The 23,085-nt window shown below is 37.4% G+C and overlaps 1 protein-coding gene across 14 annotated transcripts in view; it reads right to left on the reverse strand.

Annotated features, from left to right (window-relative positions):
* Window positions 1-23,085, reverse strand: part of USP6NL (USP6 N-terminal like) — a 200,877-nt gene that overhangs the window by 71,978 nt on the left and 105,814 nt on the right. For all 14 annotated transcript variants that reach the window (XR_013928898.1, XR_013928899.1, XR_013928900.1 and 11 more), the window contains 8 exons: window positions 18,016-18,123; window positions 17,052-17,161; window positions 14,325-14,373; window positions 12,396-12,516; window positions 7,297-7,391; window positions 4,688-4,753; window positions 4,502-4,601; window positions 1,812-1,964 (listed from right to left, as the gene is read on the reverse strand). Coding sequence is in view for 6 of the 14 variants with exons in the window: in XM_080392035.1 (XP_080248161.1) it covers window positions 1,812-1,964; window positions 4,502-4,601; window positions 4,688-4,753; window positions 7,297-7,391; window positions 12,396-12,516; window positions 14,325-14,373; window positions 17,052-17,161; window positions 18,016-18,123 (802 nt within the window). In the remaining 8 variants the exon portion in view is untranslated. The remainder of the gene's footprint in view (window positions 1-1,811; window positions 1,965-4,501; window positions 4,602-4,687; window positions 4,754-7,296; window positions 7,392-12,395; window positions 12,517-14,324; window positions 14,374-17,051; window positions 17,162-18,015; window positions 18,124-23,085) is intronic.

A 23,085-nucleotide genomic window follows, 5' to 3' on the forward strand; every position in this document is an offset into this window, starting at 1 on the left:
CCCCCCCCCCCCCGAACATCTCCAAAATCTCCAGTAAATTCTGTATTTTCTGTAGAAACTCTCAACATGAGTTACACGCATGTGGTTTTCTAGCCTGGACGACACATTAACTCCATCATGTAGCAAATATCTTCCCCAACTCTTCAGCTACTACAGTTTCAAGTGGAAACTAGAATCTATTGATTAAATTTACTTTACCGCATCCATGAAAAAAATCTATCCATCTACTAAGTTTTTTGGGATCATCCCCTCACTGTTCAAACATAACCATGGAGATCTTCATGTCTAAAATCTAACAGAAAACATTCCCATGATCTATCTTCCTTTAACACAATGGATTGGAATTGATGCTAAAAGACGAAGTTACTCACTGACTTATTTGCTCACATCTAGTCACCATGACCAAGCATCAGCTGCAACAAGATGTCTGACAAAGCACAAAGCTGAAGAGTAGTGCTGAAAAGAGCACCTTGCTCTGAAGAGTAAGTGTTAAGACTAAAACCTAGCTTGTGCAAAAAGGATGGAGAGAAAGTAGGATGGAAAGGCTGTGATTAGAACGGGGAAGCAGCAGTGCATGCAGTAACATGGAGAACTGCAGACACACAGAACACAGTCTGCAGGTGAAAAGGACTAAGATGACAGCAGATGAAAAGACAACAGCAGGAACTAGACTCTGACCTGTTGTGGGTTGGAGAAACTGTGCTGGAGATGTTACAGAAAGTCAGAAAGAGGGCTAAACACAGGAATAAGGAGCAAGAGAAATGGGAAACTCACAAGAAGCCAGGATGATGGGAAACAGATTTACAAGAAGAGTTTTTGTACTCCAGAGGGACAGACATGCTGAAGAACCTCATGAAAGTGTTATCAATTTGCAACGAGTAGTTGTGAAAGCTGTTTCAATAGCTGCATGCAGTAAGTAAGGTCTACAGACACACAAAAATGAAGTTCATTAACAAAAGACCTTCATGAACAAATTATCACAACAACGCTACATAGGCAGCCTTTACTCTGACACTTTTCAACTTCTGAAAGCCAACCATAGCAACTTAAGTTATTTTAAGGTCGTTCCTGCCATATTTTTAAGATTTTTTAAAAAACATATATTCTTCCTCACATACTATTTTACAATTAGCAAGAACAAAGAACTCTGGATGATTACAAGAAAAATTGTAATTAAAGATTGTGAAGGCAGGGATAGAAAAGATAACGGAATCTTAGTAGAGGAAGGCGTCCTATACGTATTTCATAAGTAGTGCCCCACAAAACAACCATCTCCACTCTGCAACTGAAAAGCAAAACCACAAAAGCTTAGAAGAAACAAATAAAATAATTCAGTCAAGCACCCAGAGAGCCTATCACCTGCAAACAATTAAAAAATCTGGATTCGGCTAAAGTAAGAAAAAATTTGACCTGAAGCTTGTTCCACAGCTAATCAAGCTACAAAACTGTCTGGATTCTCAAAGAACGCTGTTGTTGCAAATAATTTGAAACCTTGGTATTTAACCTTCTACCTTAAAAAAATTTACAGATCCAAGTTAATAAAATTATCAGAACATGGGATGTTTTAAAGTGTGTTGCCATTAGCTTACAGCCACTAAACAGAACGCCAAAAAAAAAAAAGCAAACTCATGAAATGAAGGGTGTTGGTTTTATACTGTAAAGTATCTTTGGGGAACAAAACCCCAAAATCTATGCAGTGATGAAGAGATAAATATTTGCACAATTTTTAACAGCATGAATGAACACTTTAAAAATGGACAAAGTGTGAATAGCTCGAACTATGTAAATCTGCATATATACATGTTTCTTACCAGCTACTGGTACATCCAGTTTTGCTCGTTTCAATTCTGATATAGAATTTTGGAGCTGGTCTATTACAAAGTCATCTTCATAGAAGAAATCCTTGGCTAAGGACTCCTGCAGAAATTCTACAAGCCCTTCCATTTGTAATTTCATCAGGTGCTCTATGTAGGAAGGAAACATTATACATTAAAATGTATTGATTATGAACATTGGAAAATATACTTAAGACATTTAAGATGCTTTTGTTTCCAAAGTGGAATGAAAAACAATTAATTAAGCAGATAACAGAATTCTACACCACAAATCTATAAAATCCATTAAAAGTTCACTTGCAAATCAGCATGGAAATGCTTCCTACTTAACATTCTCTACTTAGGACAATGTTTTCCAAGAAGGTGCATCTTCAGAAAGCTAACTACAAGTCACTCTCCTTCAACCTTCTTACGTCGAACAGCTTCAGGTCTTTTATTTTTCAGCCTGCATCTTCAACTTGCAAACCACTGCTGTAGGTATGTACATCATCCCTCTTACTAGGAGCTTTGAAAAGCACTAAAACATTTTTAAAATTTCTTATTTATGGTATTCTCATTCACAACTGAATTAACTTCCAATGAAATTATGATGGCAGTTCACACTTCAGAACCACTGCTTCAGGCTCTTTGCTACTTCAATCAAATTCAGGTCATATTTTGAAAGTAATTTTACAGTTATCAGATTATTTTTCTTTCCCTTTTTACACAGCCGTAAGGCCATGTTTCCCATACAAACCTATTTGGCTTGCCAGGCTGTAACTGCAAACCTATGTAGCTTCTTTAAGCATATGTATGCCATCAAAAGTTTCAGAATGTACAATTTGTATACAGGAACCATAAAAAGTGTTCTTGCATTGTAATAAAAATGCTTCACAACGGCACTTTGACTGGATAGCTACACCCCCAATGTTATTAAGGGTAGGCAAGAGACTGGAAGACGAATCAGAATCTGTCTTTTGCCACCTTCTCTGCCAGTCCTCTCATTTCTTCTCTGTTGCCGTAAGGTACCTTGATGTTTTGACCAGGGAAGAAGTTGCCACATACTTGCTAAGCAAGCAAGCCTGCATTCGGACTTTTTTCTCAGGTCTTCCCATCAAAAAAGTGGTGAATAAAAAACATTTTCAAGTGGATGTCTATTTGTAAATAAAGAAGAGAAACCAAAATACTAAGCCGAATGACTTGCTTCTAAATGTTGAAGTACAATAATTACAAAAATAACGTTTTTCATTTTTCAAAGCAGTTTATGAAGTACCTAATGAACACACCCCAGTGAGACAGTGAGGTAGGATCACCACAGTTCAAGGAGGGTAAAAGCAAGCAAACTAAGACATCAGTTTTACAGGCTCCATGCAGACCTCTGAATTTATATAGAAATAAAATGACCCCAACTAAGAAAGCCGAACTCCCAGAGTAAGACTTTAATAAACTTGAGCTACAAGGTATCGTCTTCAGAAATGCTCAAGTATATTTAGAAGCCAACATTTATCCTTAAAAGCTTTTGGGATCCTTTGGAACTTAAGGTGCTAAGTCACTTTGGGGAAACAGGCATAGATGCTTTGGACAATTCTGCTCAAATCTCAACTTTTACTTCACCCGAAAGCAAGAAATGGAAGACAAGGGCATCCAGGCAGACAACAGAAATTCTGAATCTTAATCCCATTCTTGGACCAACAGCAATGTAAAGAGAGACATACATGGGTGGTGACTCATTGCCAAGTTGTTTGCTGATAAAGAGTTTCAGGTGGGGATTCTTTGTGTGCTGTTTTTGGTTAATTTAAATCCTGTAGGGGTTAAAAAGCCATTTCCAAACTGTGGAACTACAACATTTTTCCCCCATTGCTTAATCAGCAATAAAGCTCACTTCATGTCAATGCTTAAATAACTTTCTTACAGTAATAAATATTTTTCTTTGGAAAACACATGGTATTGGATCTGGCTGAGATGGAGTTAATTTTCTCCCCAGCAGCCCTCATAGTGCCGTGCTTGGTTTTGGTAGCTGGAGAGGTGCTGATAACACAGAGGTGCTTTGGCCTCTGGGCACAGCACTCCACAGCACCAAGGCTGCCTCTCCAACATTCCCCCTGCACCGCACGCAGCAGGCTGGGGTGGGCAGGAGGCTGGGAGGGGACACAGCCAGGACAGCTGACCCAAACTGACCAAAGGGACATTCCATACCATATGATGGCTGCTCGGCAACAAAAACTAAGAGAAAGGAGGAGTGGGGGGCATTTGTTATTATGATGTTTATCTTCTGGAGTAACCAATACGTGTACCGAAACCCTATTTCAAGTGGCTGGACATCACCTGCTGATGGGAAGTTGAGAATAAATCTTTTGTTTTCCTTTGCTTCCATACACAGCTTTTGCTTTATTAAACTGTGTTTATCTTGACCCATGAGGAGTTTTTTTTCCATCTTACTTTTCTCCATGCCCTGTCCAGCTGAGGAGGGCTGTGATAGAGCAGCTTGGTGGGCACCTGTCATCCAACCAAGACCAACCCACCACACACCCACATTAATAAAGCAAAGATTTTGATCTTTTTGTGCATAGGAAGGAAAAACACCCATCAGAAATAGCATACAAATTTTTTTTACACAAAGTCAAGCTACACAAAACAGGAACAAAAACAGCTAAATTTATCATTCAAATGTTTGAGAGATTTCTTACTTCTGTGCAGTTTCAGAATTGTGTAAGACATAGCAGTGAGAATCCGCTCTCCTTCAAGTATGTAGATATCCCATATCCTGAGGCTTAATGTAAAAGGAGTCTGCAATGATAGAATCAGACAACACTGAAAGAGGCTGTCCCAAGTCACAATTACAAACAGAAATAGAAAATGAAAAACATACTCACACGATCAAGAAAACACTGGAAAAACCACTTTGTTGTGTAAAAGCTAGTGGACATATCCTGGGAGTCCTGTAAAAAATGCAGAAGTTTAAAAATACAAAAATGAAGTAATGTTTTGGGTTGTCCATGAAAAAACATTTTCACCTTGAGGCCAACATACCAAATATTCACCATAAATAATTGATTTAACTACATGAAACACTGTTACCTCAATCCAACGAATACAATTTGTGTCTTTTACAGTTTTTCTTCATCAACTTCATCACCTGAAGAATCTGCATTCGGAGATGCAGAGGTTATTATACCTCCATCTTATTTGTGGGACAGAGGTAGCAGAAGATTAAATATTTTCCCAAGAAAATAAATCAATATTCTGGAGCAACCAAAGTTCAGGCACTGGGTCGATTTAGTCTTTTATTTTTCTATAGCAAGGCTGCCAATTCATGCCAAAGGTTGCAAAGATTTTGTGACAAGAATACCTACCTATAGAAACTAGCCTAAACCGATCAAATTCTTCAAACACAGGACCTCAAAACAGCACTTAACATTGATAAGGTATTACATTCCTTAATTAAGGGGCCCAATTTCCCCCAGAGCATAGATGGTCCAGCTGGTACGCCACGCCATTTGAAGATGGCTAAAGTTTCATTGCAGTTTCATGGAGCTCTTCAAAGTTCTTTGCAATTAGAGGAAAGCCAAAGCAAAAGCTGAAAAGTTAAGAAATTCTGAATTTTAACTTTGGGATAACACCATATTCTATGCTTGCCACATTCAGCTTTTCAAAAATTTCAAATATACAAACACTGAATAAGGAATGGACCAAATCCTTCTGGTTTGTCTGCAGGCTTTACCTTCATCTTTCAGCCAGATAAAATGGGCTTATCTTAGTGATACATTCACAATAAGAAATGAGGAAAAATAATTCTTAATTTTGAGAATATTTTAAAAAAGCAGACAGAAGAAAAAACACCTTGAGTTTTTTCTAACCTGTAAGAATGGCCATCAGCCTACTGAAACAAAGAAATAAAGGATGATGCCTTTCCCTGATAAAAAACCCCAAAACTTACTGCTATTGAATTTTATGCCGCTAAACTAATTCACACAAAACCAGAACTAAGTTCCAATTTAAAACTGAAAAAAATATATACTGCATATACACAGAGAGAGTGAATGCACTTTTTTGGAACTTTCTTTTTCAAATGACCCAATGTAGGGGTGTGGGGGATGACAGATACACACCCCCCACCCCGCAGTTCTTGATTATTAAATGCAGTAATGAGAGGTCTATAAGCACTATACAGAAGTTAATAATATGCCAGGCTCAGGTTGTATCCCTTCAACCATGCATAATTATTTTTGGATTTTTAGAAAGTATAAGGGCCTTTTGCCATTTACTGTTAAAACCAACCAAACTTCTTGGAATTGTTCTCTATTTTGTTTCTGAAATGTGACAACCTCAAAGATGAGAATAAGACTATATTTCTAAACAAGAATCATCATCTTGCATGTACTGTAAAAACTTAATCCACAAGTTTCATTTCAGAGTCAAGGTAGTTACAGAACTGGTCTTGATTTTTTATTATTATTTTTTTAATATGACAAGATCATCTTGCATGACTAATTTTGATTTGGTCTTTTAAAAGAAGAGTGTATTTTTCTAACCAGATCTGCCTAATTCCATGTTATGAGCAGGCCTTACAGCGCGTTGTTAAAAAAGAAGTCATTAAATTCTATTTTATAATACAACTGGCACACATTAGATACAATTCATCATTGCCAAGGTGCTAGTCTGCTAAAAGAAAAGACAACAGTCTTTTCTTTTTCCAAGAAGAAAAATATACTAAACAGAAAATAATACAGTCCTGGGAAGGTAATGTTTGTAAGCAGCTATCACTCTTTGAAGATGTTGCTGCAACGGAGTATCTCTCACTCTACCTTTTAAGACTTGGAGATGGATTCTACCAGAACCAATGTGAACGTAAAAGAAAATTCTTGATGACTACTGGAAAAGCGTTTTTCTCCCGTTAGAAAAATAATTTGTTCCTTAGAATAAATACAGCCAATATTAGCAAAAAAACCCACAAACAAAACAAAAAAACAAATGCCCACACGTTATTTCCTATTTAAGAGCAACAGAGATAATACTCAAGATTTAGGTCTGTGAAAATACTACTGAGCACATGCAAATTTTAAAAGGACCATTAACTCCTGTTATAAAGGTTAGTTTTTAATCAGAGATTAAAACTGCTTCATTGCAGTCACCTCTGTCCAGAGATGAACCACAAAGCTCTAGGCAGAATAATTTCTTGATGAAAATGTTTTAACATCAGCTTGCTATACAGCAGTTTGTACTTGGTAGAAGGACCACATTACTTCCTTAGCTCAAAGGTCAAAAGTGAGACAGACACCCAATTTAATTACTTTGGATCCAATTTTATCATAACTGTTGAGGTGCACCATAATTTTGTCTATAATGAAAACAACATTATGCCTCAGAGTTTTGCATTTTCTTCTGAAGTTTGAGGTCCTCTTACCCTAAGGGGTTAACCTGAACTGAAACAAGGTAGCAAGCTGTAAATTAGTATTGCTTTTATTGTGATATAAATACTTACCAAATGCTGCTTAAGTTTGGACAAAAATTTTTTCAGTATTTTGTCATGATGTTCTTGAAACCTCAAGAGTTTTGGAAAACCAGGAATAAAAAAACCTAAGAAAACAAGTTGACCATGTAACAGGTGTAAGTACTATAAAAATGACATTAAAAAAGGCATTCAGAGCTCTGAGAATATTACCCTTCTATAAGACCACTGGATCTGAACAGATATTCATAGCAATTTTACAACGTCCACATATGGATATGCACATACTCCTGCCTAAATGACTACAGCAACACATCAATACATTTCCTTAGTGACTATTATTTGATTAATAATGGTAGATGACAGCAGATCTATCAGTCCTACATTAGTCTACCCACTATGAGATCATGGGGAACCCAAATTTATAATTATTCCTTAAAAAACAAAACAAAAACCCACAACCCACACCAATAAAAACCTTTTTAAAAGCAAAAAGACATTAAGTCAGGATTATGCCCTGCAAATTCATCAGAGAAGGGCAAACAGCATAGGCAGCTCCTAGAAGTGTCTGCACAGAAGAAAAGACCATAAAAAAAAAAAAGACAAGAAGGATATTCTATTAAGACAAATATCATGAAAATAAAGTAAGGATTGTGAGCTCACACAATTGAAACTAAGGACATATAAAGAATCTTGAGTACTTTTAGTGATCATACACTGGAAAAGGCAGGCACTAAGATCCCCTTCCAACAGCGTTACCAACAGAGTTAAAAAAAGGCTCAGTGCAAACACATAATACCAGCCAAGAAATTTGAAATGTAAAAGAAAGCTAGCACAGCTACACAGCAGGAAAAGAAGCCATTCAAAGAAGTTCCTTCAAAAAGCTGAAGCTGTGTTCAGATCAGAAAAACAGAGATGATCAAACCTTGGCAGCATAAAAATGTGAAAAAGCAAGCCTCCCCTCAAAAAACCCAACTTACAAAGATATAAAAAAAAATATTAACAGACCTATTTTCAAACACCTCGGAAGCAGAAAGTCTGACAGAGAATTTGTAGGTTCAACAGTTTGTGAAGATTTCTAGAAGTGCTCAGAGAAGGGGAAGTCAATACTAAAAACAAGTTAAATTTTTGCATAGAAGACAATGGGGAGGATCCCAAGTCAGAACCCTAAACAGCTCTGAAAGAAATCAAAGATGAACCAGCTGAAACATGGATTCTATGAAACCTCTTGCTTAAAATATCAAGAGTCTGTAAGCTGGCTGATGTGATGTCAGCTTTTCTTAAACCAGTTTTCAGTCCAATATCTGTCCAATGTTCAGGCTAATACTCTGAGAAGAAACCGACAGAAACCATAATATAGAAAGTCGGGGTAACTGGACGTCCAGATGGATGCAATGCAGAGAAGAATGAACATGATTTTTACAGAGAGAGGTCACATCTCCTAATCTACTGAACTTCCTTGAAGAAATCACAAACATGTAGGCAGCAAGAACAGTTAATATTGAATATCTGACTTTCCAAAGGTACTTAATAGGTTCTATCATTTAAGTAGCTTCATCTCTTCAGTCCATCTCCTAAAACAGCTAATTCAACGAGTTAAAAGATAGCAAAATAATAATAATAAAAGAAAGACAAAAAGGCTTCAACCATGAAGCTGCATAGGAGTCTGTGCTGGGACCTAAGCTATTTGGCATGTGCTATGTGTCCACGCTGTGAACAGTCAAGCCCTAGCCATCATAACAGAGTTTTGAAAAGTATGGAAAAGGCAAGAAGTCACAGAAATTATCAAAATATACAACCACTTCTGTGTCAAGGACAGACAGAAACACTGCTTCTGATCAGTCTGCAGTAAAGAAACAGCTGATGGGAAGTACCACCAAGTGCCCGTTATGATCAGATTACGAGCATTCACTGTCTCATCTAAGGCAAGATCTGGAGAGCATCATCAAGAAACCATCATGTGACAGAGACAAAACAAAAATCGAAGGAAACAATCCATAGCCAATCACAATGAATTATCTAAGGAAGAAAAGTCTACCAGAGCCTATTAAAGGCAAAACAAATTTCCATCTCCAGAAAGTCTTTTAGCCTCTAATACATTTTCCAGGAAGCGTGGATCTTTGGTTGCCTTATTCTCAGACACTTCTCTGAGCATCTGTTGCTGGTCACTATCAGAGACAGGACACTGGGTTAAAAAGGTCTAGTACAGCTATATTGTTAGAATTAAAAAAGTCTACAAAAAACCCCAAGAAGCTTTACTTGTAAATGATAGGCAGTATGAAAACTGGAATGCATGGACCCAGAGAACATGTGTCACTTAAAATAGTAACTTAAAGTCCCAAACAAAAAATAAAACTCTTTCTAGTTACAAATTATGTAATTCAGTGCATGGTCACTAAGCTGCAAGATTTACCATCTCAGATTCACACAGGTTTAGTATCTCATGGATACAAATGCACATTTTATCATACTTAAATGTCAGGTTGCATATTAGGTATTTTACTAATACAGGCCAAGTGTCTGGGTTTTTTCTTAATGTAAACAGTGAATGACTACATCAAAGCTAATTAGTCATCCTTAACAACATCCAAAAGGTGCTTCTTCCATGGAAAGTTGCTCATGCAATTTATATACACCAACTCATTATCTTGAATTTTTAAATCATAGAAAGACCAATGGAAAGTTTTCAAAAACCTAGATAATTTTCAGGGTCAGATACATGTATTTTATTGTTTAGTGACTTCATATCATCCACATAATATGAAATATAAGACAGGCCAAATTAATCCCTTGAAATCAAGGCGTGTTTTGCTTGACATTAGTCTGGCTATGTATCTGAGAGATGAGCTGCACTCAAAAAACATTCCAGGTTTCCAGATCACAGATAGAACAGAAAACCAGACAAAACTCCTTGTCTGTCGGGAGGAACTTTTAACCATCCTACTCTCATCAATATGATTTTGATTGAATTACTCAGCCCGCCCCTATAATTTCCATAGAGAGATGCTTATTTCAGAGAATTGTCTGATGGACAGTGGCATCAACTGTAATTATAAAAGTTTTCCCTCATGAATATTGCCAATTTAGATTTGAAGTTTAGGCTTTAAAGAGTTGTCTAACAGGGCTTGAAACTACTTTCCCCAAATAACACACAGAAAGTGCAAACCGTTATATGACATCAGTTAGTCAGTTTTAAAGTTTCCCTTCCAGAATCTACAGTGATATTTAAAGCGATGCTGCACTGTGACACAAACCCATTTAAAACATAAACATTCTAAGAATCATAGGAAATCTAGGCTGGAAGGGATTTCTGGAGATTATCTGATCCAACCTCCTGAAAGCAGGACCTTAAATTAGGTTAGTAACATTTAATAAATGATAAATTGGCAACATTTGAGTTATTAAGGTTTTGTCAGCATATCTATAGATGCAAGCTTCCTTAACAGACGTTGCCAAGACAGTTTCAACGTGTGTATAAACCTGTGGCGCAATGGCTTGTATGCCCTGTGGAGGAACTCATCAAACCTTGGGTTACTTGAAGCTCCCTCCTTCCCTCTCTAACCACTTGAGAGGTGCATGCCCTGTAACTTTGGGTAGAAAGGAGAAGGAAAGGAATGAAGGAGGGAGAGAGGAAGGTCTGAATGGGGTATTCAATATGAGTTACACAGGCAGTGTGCTGACTCCCATACATACACAAGTGACACATCTGCCCTATCTAAGTCCACCTCCAGCTATCGGATGAACCCTCTGGTTTATCACAGCAAGTTCAAATGATGACTACAAAAATCCTGAGAAATTAGTGTTAAGAGTTCTCCATTAGCATCACATTCCAAGGTTAGGAGTCTTTCCTGTTTTAAAATAAGGTGACATGGACAAAATGCTAAGGCATAAAATCTGAAAAAAGTTTTAAAATCCTGTTTAACAGTCTATGGCATCTTAAAAAGGCAACTACACCTATGCAAACCTCCCACATATCAAAACCAGTTCAGCAGATTTGGTATAAAATGAGTTGACCTAGACTTACCCAAACAGCTAAAACATTCTACGACCTCTGACAAGCTCAACATTCTACACAGTTGTATTTGCACAGCTCCTTACTATTATTATTACATGTATAGATTTTTAAAAGATGTTTTTAGTCTGTGTTATCAGTGTATAAAGCTCCAAGCAAGTCTTTGACACTTGATAAATTAAAAATGTCACTTATGACAGTGATCCTCAGGTCAGATTGTGGTGTGGTGTTTTTTGTTGTTGTTGTTGTTTGGGGTTTTTTGGTTTTTTGTTTGTTTGTTTTTTTTCCTTAAGGCAATAGCTTTGAAGAAGTATAAACAGAAAAACAACGAACTGCACTTCGTTCTGGGGGTGGAGAACATCCAGGTACACTGAGAAACCTGAGAAGGAAGGTATCACAGTATGAGAAAGTCTTAAACAGGGAAAAGGAGCTAGGGTTTATTGGAAACCTGGTAAAAAGCCCAAGTTCTCGATAGTATTTACTTTTTCAGGCTTCCAAGAACTACAGCTTTTCTGAATCACGACATCACTAACATCTACAAAAGATGCTGGAATTCCTGGAGTTGTTCCATACCAATAACCATGGAATATGCATAGATCATAGTAAATTTGGCACTGAAAGAGAGAACTACCAATAACATCAAAGTAACAAGACTATGACAGCAGGAAATGCTGTGCAAGGCAGAGATAAAACCAAGAAATCCAAAGTTAATGCCTAGATACAAGTCCAATTTTTACTACAGATTCCTGTCTGGCCAAATGGCAGCAAAGCCACGATGTTAATTAACACACTCTGTGTTAGGTTTCCACTACTATTCTATTGCTATATAGATGTCTACATAACCAGTTTCCAATTGGTTACATACCCTGAGAGATTAAGAAGAAAGGAAACTATCTGATTTTTTTTAAGAACTATTTGAAAGATATCACATATAAAAACAATTACTTACCATTATGGGTGAAAGCTCCGGTAACATCCAACAGCCCCCCAGTATAAAGCCCCTGTTATGTCTTATTTTGACTATACAGTCAGAACAGCATAATTCCATTTTCAAACAATTTACAACTTAAATAGGGCAAGTTAAAACCTAATATACACCAAGTGACATGAAATTCCATACCATGCATAGCATGCTTTGGACCAGAGAGAAGTTTCACCAAGGCCCAGAAGGCATCTTCTTCATTCATGTACATAAGCAGTAAAGCTGTGATCTGGCTCATTCCCTGACAGTATCCAACTTCCTGAAAAACAGACAGTGAAAAAATATTAAAATAGTGAAAACAAACATCTCATAACCATGAGGTCTTAGATTTATCTTGAGCTAGTGGAGGAAAGAGGATGCCTATCTTGATGGTGTAAGCTCCCTAATTATGGCACCACCAAACACACTTTAACATTTAAACATTTTAAACACTGATGGATAGAAAGCATGATGCACAACCCTCCAACTGAAAAGTAAACTGGAATTCTTGATTGTTCATTAGAACTCTATACTGATGCACAAAAGCCTTGTCAGCACTCCTAATTTCAAGTAACAGTATCACCTTATTTTCTGAATGGATGTGTTTTCCATTTACTTATAATTTGGGGTTTTGGAGGGAGAAGGGGGTTTGGCTTTGGTTTGCTTTACAATCAGAGCATCATCTGATAAAGACAGGACTTTTCAAGAATGACCTATATCTATGAACTTGCTCAAGTTTAGCAGCCCATAGCGAGCAGATGTAATAAACTCAAAGAAAAAAATGTTATTGTTCCAAAATTGAACTTCAGTATTTCCTCTGCTGTTCATTTTGACTTTTATAGCAGGAACCAACTGCCACAATCATTTAGCTGCTCAGACAACCCCACTGAAAGTACTTGTGAGGACAATGACTTCAATAATTAAGTCATCTAATTTTTTTCAGGTTTACAGGTTCTTAGCTTTAGAGATAAAACCAAAGCATAAGAACTGCTATACACTAAGAGGAAAAACGCAACAATGTAAGTGCAAAATAAAAGCCTCGCTGCATTGTTCCCATCATTCCACTTTAACAGTTGATTTTAAGCAAAATTTTTCATGTAACTTGAAAATATTAGTTCAATATTCTACAGGAAATACATAAAGGTCCTTCTTGAGTTTTACTTCTCAGTGTGTCATGGCTGCCTATAAAAGAAAAAACAACTTAAGACAACATAACAAGTGAGAGAGAACAAATTCCAGCAATGTAAGTTCTTTTATGGCCCAACAGCTGTGAGGAGACAGAAAGGTTACATTTCCTAGAACTTTCAGAAATGAAATAAAGAGGTATTTATAATTACAGTAACTGCTTAATTTCACTTTCTTCTTCTTTACATATTTTTACACTGAATTCTAGGGAGCTGCTGAAAGATATAAAATGAAAGATGTACAAAAGTGATCACAACGGGCATAAGGAATGAGGGGACAGTGCATTAAAACCACAGCTAAATGTGGACATGATAGCATTTCAGTGTCTTCTATTTTTAGCATGTAGCCAAAAGACATCACAAAATCCCGAAGTTTCTAACTCTTATGCTATAGTCTGAGAACTCCATTCTACTAAATGCTCACCAAGGACTGCAGCCAAGACAGAGGTCTTAAGTAAAGAAGATGCAACCTTAAAACCATTTTTCATTTGTTACAGTCCTCCAGTTTATAAAATATGCCTGTTTACAAGCATCGTTCTGCAGTGTGTTTTCTTTCCAATCACCCAAATGAATGGGAGGCATATAATATAATGGGGGGAAAATATCAGTAGTATAAAACTCTAGCACAGCACAAATTCATTACTCTTATTGGACAATAAGTTGAACATATAATTGGACAATTTCAGTTGAACACTATGCACAGTTCAGTCTGTCCAATAAGATACATAATCAAGATGCTTTATTTTAACTTCAGCTCAAAACATGTCAACAAACATTTCTATGTACTCCCAAAGGCCTCTGAAATGTCTGGGTTTTTTTAGGGAGAGAAGATACAGAATTGCAAGTTATTATCTTATGGCACATTCAGAGAAACTGTATTTAAGAGTGAGGGTACACAACTTACCGTATTATATATGGAATAAGCAGCTAAAACATGGAATAAAGATTGTTGCCTGGAGAAATAAGAATAGAAAAGGAAAACACTATAATATCATCTTTTGGAAAAACAGGAAAAAACATAAAAGTAGTGAGCTATGTTTTGGAAACCTGTTTCCCCAGTGTAATTTGTCTAGCACGAAAGAACAGGATAAACCACACTTTACAGTGGTAAGCGCTTTTGATTTCAAACCAACATTATATTTAGCATGTTTCTGATGTTTTACATGTTGAAAGGTTTCAAAAAATACCAATAATACTTTGAGAAGGCAATGGTGTCATATCATCGCTTTTACAGACAGGTACAGTGAAACATAGGATGGGCTACATTTCAAACACCAATTTACTCTGAATGCCGAGCTTTAAACAACCCCAGACCCGATTCCTGTGCTTGCAGAACACCAACAGCTATTATTAATTTCAAACAGAGGTGTAGAAGAGTTGGAATACAGAAAGCAGCCACAAAGGTTTCTTAATCTGGGCACACAAATTAAAAGCCATTTTAGTGACTGCTACTGTCAGACTGAAGAAAAACAATACCAACCGAGACTCGGCATTAATCTATGCTCAGTCCTCCAGAGCATCCTGATCTCCATGTACTTCAGAGTTAAAATTACAGGCAGCTTTGTATAGGCCCTTTGCTTTCCATAAAAACAGTCTAACTTGTGAAAGCAGTAGGCCAAAAAACCACACACACCCCAAAACAACCCAACCAAAACAAAACTCAAATGGGGGATATCAAAGTAATGGTGGAGAGCTCTCATAATGAATTTTTAAACTCACACTTACTTCCTGTGGTTTGTTCAGGAGAGAATTTGGAAATCTGAATGCCTACTTTCATCTACAACTAAAACTGCTAAAATTTAAGTGCTGAGTTTTGCATACTGTCGTTTTTCTGTCCAGTGAAATTCCCTCTGCCTGCCACTAATCAAATATATAAAATAGATATGAGCCGGTTAAAAAAAGAAAGCATAAGCAAAAAGCTGTGCATTTTCTATTGGGAAGAGGATGCATACTTGGGGAATTTTACCAAAATATCTAGATTATGGCATTTTTGTTTGCCCTCTTGCAAACTGAAGCTTAGCCATTCTTCAGTAGACACAAAGTGTAACCTAAAGAACTAGATATTAAGCTGTCCTATTTTACAAGGACAAACTACAAGGTCCCAAATGTACACAGGAACCTTTTATATCCTCAGCTGACCATATGAAACTGAACGTAAGAGCTCAATCTCATTCACAGTGAGATACATAAAATAATGGTAATTTTAGTACTATTTATACTAGATGATACCACTAAAGACCCATAAAAGAATGAACCCTCAAAGACATACAGCCTACTTAAAAGTCAAACAATCTATTGATTTACCCAGGGGACTTCTATTTCATTGCTATGTGAAACGATTTCTGAATTTTTCATTGAGGCATCACTGGAATTGCATAATATATGTACAGTAATTCCAAGATCTATTCCAAGTGTGAAATTGCTTTATGCAGCCAAAGGCTTTCCTGTGGACTCTGAGGACACGCTTACAACACAGCTACAGGGACTGGAGCTGGCTCTGCTTGTGTTAACCCCAAACCAAAGAGGTAGTGAGCTTCTGCTAACATCTAAAATGTGCATAAAAACTAAGGCCCAGAAGCAACACAGTCATTTTTGCATGGCCCTGTGTCAGTACTACTGAGAGGCAAGGCACATCGGCTCAAGTACAGATAGCACTGAACAAATGTATCTAAACTACAGTGGTCGCACAGAATAGCTCTCAGCTTGGGAATTTCTGCTTTGTACTCCATCCTGTGTTACAGCCACCAGAGACATTCCCCATATTTAGAATCTGTCCACAAAATCCTAGAATAATGTGATAATAAACCAGGCATTTTCTTATAAAGTCAACAGCTCTTTGAGTATCACTTTTTGAAAATAGCAGACTACTGTAGAATCTGCCTTGGAAAGAAAAGGAGATTAAAAACTGAACTAATACAACCACAGAAGGGAAAAAAATACCCTCTTCATCTCAGCAGGGTGCTGATGCCGCAAGCTAGCAACAATACTGATGTTTGTATTGCCATTTATTTCACTATAAAGCATTTTTAAAGATGACAGCTGCCATTCCTCATTCAATGACAGTAAAAAAACCCACCCAAAACCCCACAACATTTTGAAGAAATCCAAAAGCCTGCATCTGTCAATAATTAAATGCTCACATATAAAATACTGCTTTATTTGGCTCTGAATTAGATACTAGAAGAAGAGGAATATAAAATCCAAAGGAAGGCTAAAATCTCCGGGAAGATAAAAGCTCTTAGAGATGCAAAAAGTTATTTTGTTTTTGAAAATACACAGTTAAATAAAGTTATTGTGTAATAAATCTTAATTTATTAGCTTGCAATTCCCATGCTTTTGTTTTTACAACATCTGAGACACTTTTCATTAAGTCTGAAACACAATGAGAACAGTTTAGAAATGGTTTTCTTGGAATGCTACTGATCACCTCATAGTGAGGGAAAACTAGCTGGCTGTGAGTGGCCATCTATCTGGTTTTGCAGTACTAACAGTAATGACATCAATGCACACAGACAATCCTCTTTGAAAGTTTGGAGCTTACAGGCAATATGCTTGACTAGGTCAAAGAGGCTGGAGGCAGACTGGAAGCCAGTTTTCAGACAAGCAAAACAAAACCTTTTAATTTACTTACTTAACACCATATCTGTCTCGAAACATGATATGATCTCTGTATGTTCGGTTTACATCAAGATCAATTTGCCTAATATCTGGTGAAGACCCTCGTGCTTGACACTTCAATTTCTGGGAAAAACAGTAAGTAACAGAAATTAACTTTAAAACAGTGAACTCTAAAATAGCAGAAACCTGCTTGCCTGTTTACCTACATTGAAGTACTTGCCATCTCATGATTTAAAACACTTAATACAGAGTAGCAACTCACAACATAACAATTTTAACTTCCAAAACGCCTGCGTACATATATAAATTCTATAGGAGCCAAACACATTCACACAGCATAGATGTAAAAACATCGATCCCATAACACACATTTCTGACACACATTCACTACCCATATTCAAGGCTATGTTACAGCATTTCAAATTTCTAATTGCCATTTCTCAGGTAGGTATATCACTGGAGAAAGACAGAACATGAATTTTACTACTCTGGAAAAATAACCTAAGATGCAAATGCTCCAGACTGGACTTTCAGCAAATGATTTAGTGTGGTTTTCATACTTTTCCTACCTTTTTCTCTAAGCAGAAGTAATAGCTACATAGCTGACAGTTACTATCTAGGCATAGATCATAGATATTTCTATAGTCATTTCCTCCATCTTTCTGTTCTAATCTAATTTAGTTGTAGCATACCTCTACTTTAGTGCTTGATTTAATGTTTTATAATTAAATTCAATTTTGTAATTGAATACTTAGGAAGCCTGCACAAGTTAGATTACCACCTTATTTTTTGCACTTACAATAATTTTCTCTTGACATTAGTTCATACATTCTCACTTCTGTCCCTAAAATCTGAGTTTGTAAGATGTTTGCAAGACATTTCTAACTGCAAAACCACAGCTAACAACAAAAGCTTAATAAAGCCTGTAGTCTTAGTATCAGAATTCTTTTAATTAAGTGGAAATTCTACAAACTTACATTATAGAAGTCTTTCATTTCTTCTTTCATTTTAGGGACGTCAAGTAGTAAAGACCAGACTTGCCCTCTGAACTGCAGTGGGATGCCTTTGTAAATTCTTCTATGAAACTATAAAAAAGAAAATATAAATCTAGTACATGTTCTGAATGTTCTGAACAGAAGGAACAGCGACACACAACACGCTAAAGAAAAAAAAACAATTATATCAGTTGCCCTTGCAAAGGGATGACCTGCTGGGGACAAAGTGTTCCAGTGTCTTTTGAGGGACTGAAAGTGTCCAGTGATGCCATCTGAGACCCCTGTTGACAGAATCAGCAGAGGCAGAGGGAACATGATGGGCACACAGGCCAAAGCAGCGCTCTGTGGGCTTACAAGCCAGGATCTCAGCACGTAGGAAGGCCTATTAAAATTGTATCATCTCTGGTGAGCAGCACTTATTCTACAAATACTGTAAAGACTACTCCAGATTTTGTAATTTAGACCCAAAAAATCAGATCCTTAGCAATACGACATTTCAGGATAAGCCACAGATAACTCACTGTAATTACAAACTATAAATAGGAATGGTGAAAGGCAATCAGCAATATCACACAGCTTTAAAAATTACCATAAAAAAAAAAGGCATAATAGATTTTTGAATTCTTGTAGAACTGCAAATGTGCTGAAATATATGTATGCATGCTAAACAAACATGGGAGATCACCATAAAGCCACAATGTGCCATTTCTAAAGCTAACACATTTCAGATCATATTTCTAAACTAATAATCAATTTTCTAAACACATATTAAAACATTTGCACAGAAACAACATATAAAAGATATTCTAGCAACAGTTTCTAAAAATACAGAACAATCTACTAACACTGCATGAATTCTTAGCTGAGAAACAGAAAATTAAATTCCCTATTCCTGACGCATTCTATTGTGACACACAAAACTTGTGTTAGAAACAGGTCAGCAGAGGATAAGACAGTACCTGTGCATAACTAGAGTTGTTACATAAACCATCACACTTGCCTCTGACATGTCACTGGTCTTGCACTCTCATTCAGTGGTTTGGTTTGTTGGAAAAAAAGCAGGAGGACTGACAACTGCCTTCCTCAGTTCTCTTCTGATTTGTATCTCTATGTGCTGCAGCATTTAGGAGCATGAAGAGCCTCTAAACAGTGAAAGATGGAGTAGCTGTCTAAAGCCTTGGCTTTACGCAGTCAGGAGAGACTCAAGATAAGCAAAGCCTCAGAACAAGTGAATCCTAGTAATTCTGAGAACCCACAAAAAAATGTTATCCTCTTTCAGGAGATATGTCTAAGAAAAGGAAGAACAGAGAACTCTTGTAACAAAGAAAAATATTTTTTCTGAAGCTCTGTTTTTACCATTATTTTAATGATGGCACAGGGAGACAAATTTAAATGAGAACAAAAACCACATGCAAGCCTTCTCTAAACAATTCATTATTTGTATTTAACCTACAATGAAAGTTAGACCTTACAATTTTCAACTGACAAAGCTATCACTTCTTTGAAACATTATAAAAGTTATGTTTATAACAGAAGAAATATTTTAAAAGAAATATCCTCCTCAAAGAAAGGATCCTTTTTTCTTTTTCACATATTTCACATCACCAGTTTTGGAAGATTAATGAAACCCTCATTGGAGTATATTTGCAAACCTCCTGCTGCTTGGGATCCATCAGGTCTTTGAAGGTGTCTTTAATGCCAGCAAGTATTCATGTCTAGGTTTTAGAATGCGTAACTCTTACACAAGTAAGGTTATGACTTTTTTTTCTGTCCCCTTTTCAAATGAAAATTTTAAACTTGTATAAGATGCAACAGCAATCCTGAAGGCTGTCCACAAAGAAAATGTGCTTTTTAAAGAAAACTTTCCTGCTTTAATATGAAGAATGCTAAAGCAACAACACTTCCAGTGTGAGCACAGCTATGTCAGTACAGTTTCTTCTGTAAGGATAAAGACTTACAAAGCACCCTTCTCTATAGAGGTATATCCAGACTTCAGCGCACAGAGAACTTCAGTGTGTGTCAACCCACACACAAGAATAACTGCTTGAAAGAGAAAAATTCAGTCTTCTGAAAGCCAAGCAACACCAACTGCAGTGGAGTCATCCTAACAAGAGATTAGCCTGTCTACTGGAAAGCAGAATGAGTCAAAATTGTGAAATCTTCTCTGAAAACTTGGAAGAAAAAAAAATATAAAAAAATAATGCAGCGTTGTATGTTCTGAGTGACATGTAGCTGTATTCCTCAGACCCACAGCAACAGTGTACCTTGTTACAAACTTTTTTGCCAGTTAAACATAATTTTGTAACACATTTTCCTCTCCAACAGCTATAAGGTTGTTCTCTTCATTAAGAGAACTGGTTGAAGAAAAATTCTCAAGACTGCTGTTGTTCTAAATTAGTATTTTGGGAGGTCAGGTGGACATCAAAGGCCAGAAATAAGCCTTTGTATTAATAGTTTCTTATCAAAACAGAATTTAAACAAATTCAAACCATCTAAAGTATGGGGTGGTTTTGGTTTTTTGGGGGAGATAAAACTAAAGGAGAAGAACAGCCAGTTTCAGAAGGATCTATGGCATTTACAGTTTTCCCATCTTCTGAACTTCTCAGACTGAAACAGCCTAATACCAGGAGAGCCCTTGAAGCAGTAAGTAAAAACTGACATAAAGAACTGTGGAAGCAGTTTTAAAAGAAAAGTTTGAAAATTGAGTTGGCAAATATAACTAAAAGAAGTGTAAGGGACAGACACCAGCAGTTTCATCAGCCCACTACAGTTACGCCAAATAAAAAAAAAGTAAGAAAAAAGAAAGTAAACATTTTCAGTTGTTAAGATCAGAGTTATTGCACTACCTGATAAAATAAACTCAAATAACATTTGCAGCTTCTTGGAAACCATTTTAGACCTGTATCCAGCTGACTCCGTTGTTCCAACTATTCTTTTGCTTAGGCAGGGAAAACAGCTTTGTCATCCCAAGTCACTACAAGACCCTCCCTACAGACTCAGTAGAACACTGAAGACTTTCACCATCTGCCCAGTATATAAGGGAGAAATGCAACTCAAGAATAGAACCTTTCATGGCACAGGCTCCATTACACAAACGATAACATGGAAACAAGTGTGAATAATTTTATATACAGCAGAAAACTGAGAAGAGTGGCTGATACGCCAAAGGGTCGTACTGCCACCCAGAAAGACCCCAGCAGGCCGGACAAATAGGCTGACAGGAATCTCATGAAGTTCAACAAGGAGCCATGCAAGTCCTGTACCTGGGGAGGAATAACCTTATGTACCAGTACATGCTGGGGACCACCCAGCTGGAAAGCAGCTTGGCAGAAAAGGACATGGAGGTCCTGGTAGACATCAAGTTTAACAGGAGCCAACACTGTGTCCTTAAAGCAAAAGAGAATAAAGGTACCCTGGGCTGCATTGGACAATAGTATTGCCAGCAAGTTGAGGGAGGTGATCCTTCCCCTCCGCTCATCAGTGGAACGGCCACACCTGGAGTACCATGTCCAGTTTTGGATTCCTCGGTATAAGAGAGACATGGGCATATAGAATAGAGTCCAGAGGGCTATGAAGACAAAAGGACCTCACTATCTCTGCTGAGAGGAAAGTCAGAGAGCTGGGACTATTCAGCCCTCAGAAGAGAAGGCTCAGGGGAATCTTATCAATGGACATAAACACCTGAAGGGAAGGTACAAATGGGGGAACAGAGCCAGGCTCTGTTCAGCGGTGCCCACTGGCAGGACCAGAGGCAATGGGCACAAACTGAAACACTGGAGGTTCCCTCTGAACACCAGGAAACGCTCTGTCACTGTGAGGGTGACCGAGTACTGGCACAGGTCACCCAGGGAGGTTGGGAAGTCTCAATCCTTGAAGACACTTAAAAGCTGTCTGGGCATGTTACTGGGCAGCTGGCTGTAGGCGGCCCTGCTTGAGCAGAGGGTTTGGACCAGATGACCTCCAGGGGTCCCTTCCAATCTCAACCATTCTGTGATCAGCATGTGATTCTGCCATTTTGTGAAAAGGCCATGCTGCACTGCATCTCGGGAAGTGAGTGGCAGGGGCTGGGGGGAACCCACACATACTTCACAGCAAAATTAATTTCTAATAATCATTCAGTCACCAAACAGTTAAAGAAAATATAAATGAGTAAACTGTTTATTAGCTAACTGAATATCTTTACCATAAGTACCATACTACTGCCCTCTGCTGTCTTTTATTTCCTTATGTAAGACTGAAAATACGTTGAGAAACACTGGGTTTGGTCTGTATAATTGCAGAACTCTAACCTACTCTTCTGTTCTCTCAGAATTAATAAGTAAAATAAAAATCAGAAAATTCAGCAAGTTACCTTACCTTTTCTTCTACTTATAGGGAGATGAAATGAGTCAATCTTACAGAAATTCTTTAAAATTAAGGCTTTCTTAAGATAACAGCTCAAAACAAAATCTAAGTATATAAACTCAGAGTTCAGATGATTGTTGTATGAAAACATGCATCATTCAAAGAATGGCATTATCAAATCTGGGAAGCTTCTATCAGCACAGGACACAATAAAAGGAAAGTCATCCTCGTAGATACAATTACATAGAATCATAGAATGGTTTTGGTTGGAAAAAAACTTAAAGATCATCTAGTTCCAACCCCCTGCCATGGGCAGGGACACCTCCCACCAGCCCAAGTTGCTCCCAGCCCCGTCCAGCCTGGCCTTGAGCACCCCCAGGGATGGGGCACCCACAGCCAGTGTCTCACCGCCCTCACAGGGAAGAATTTCTTCCTGATATCTCATTTAAATCTCTCCTTTTTCAGTTTAACACAAGTTAAACAAAAATACAGGTTCAAGTTCTGTATCACATCTGAGTGGATATTCAGCTGAAGACAGTTTTCACAAGCTCTTGTGATTAATACTAATATTGTTGATCCTGAAGCAGACAGGACAAGCAGACACTAGATGAGGCCCTACCACGTGGGAATTCAAAAGGAGCTTGTCATGCAAAAAGAAAGTGGACTTGTAAATTGGACCTTGCCATTGGAAAACAAGAGAATATATGG

The sequence above is a fragment of the Falco punctatus genome, assembly GCF_963210335.1.
Source record: "Falco punctatus genome assembly, chromosome: 6".
NCBI lineage: Eukaryota > Metazoa > Chordata > Aves > Falconiformes > Falconidae > Falco > Falco punctatus.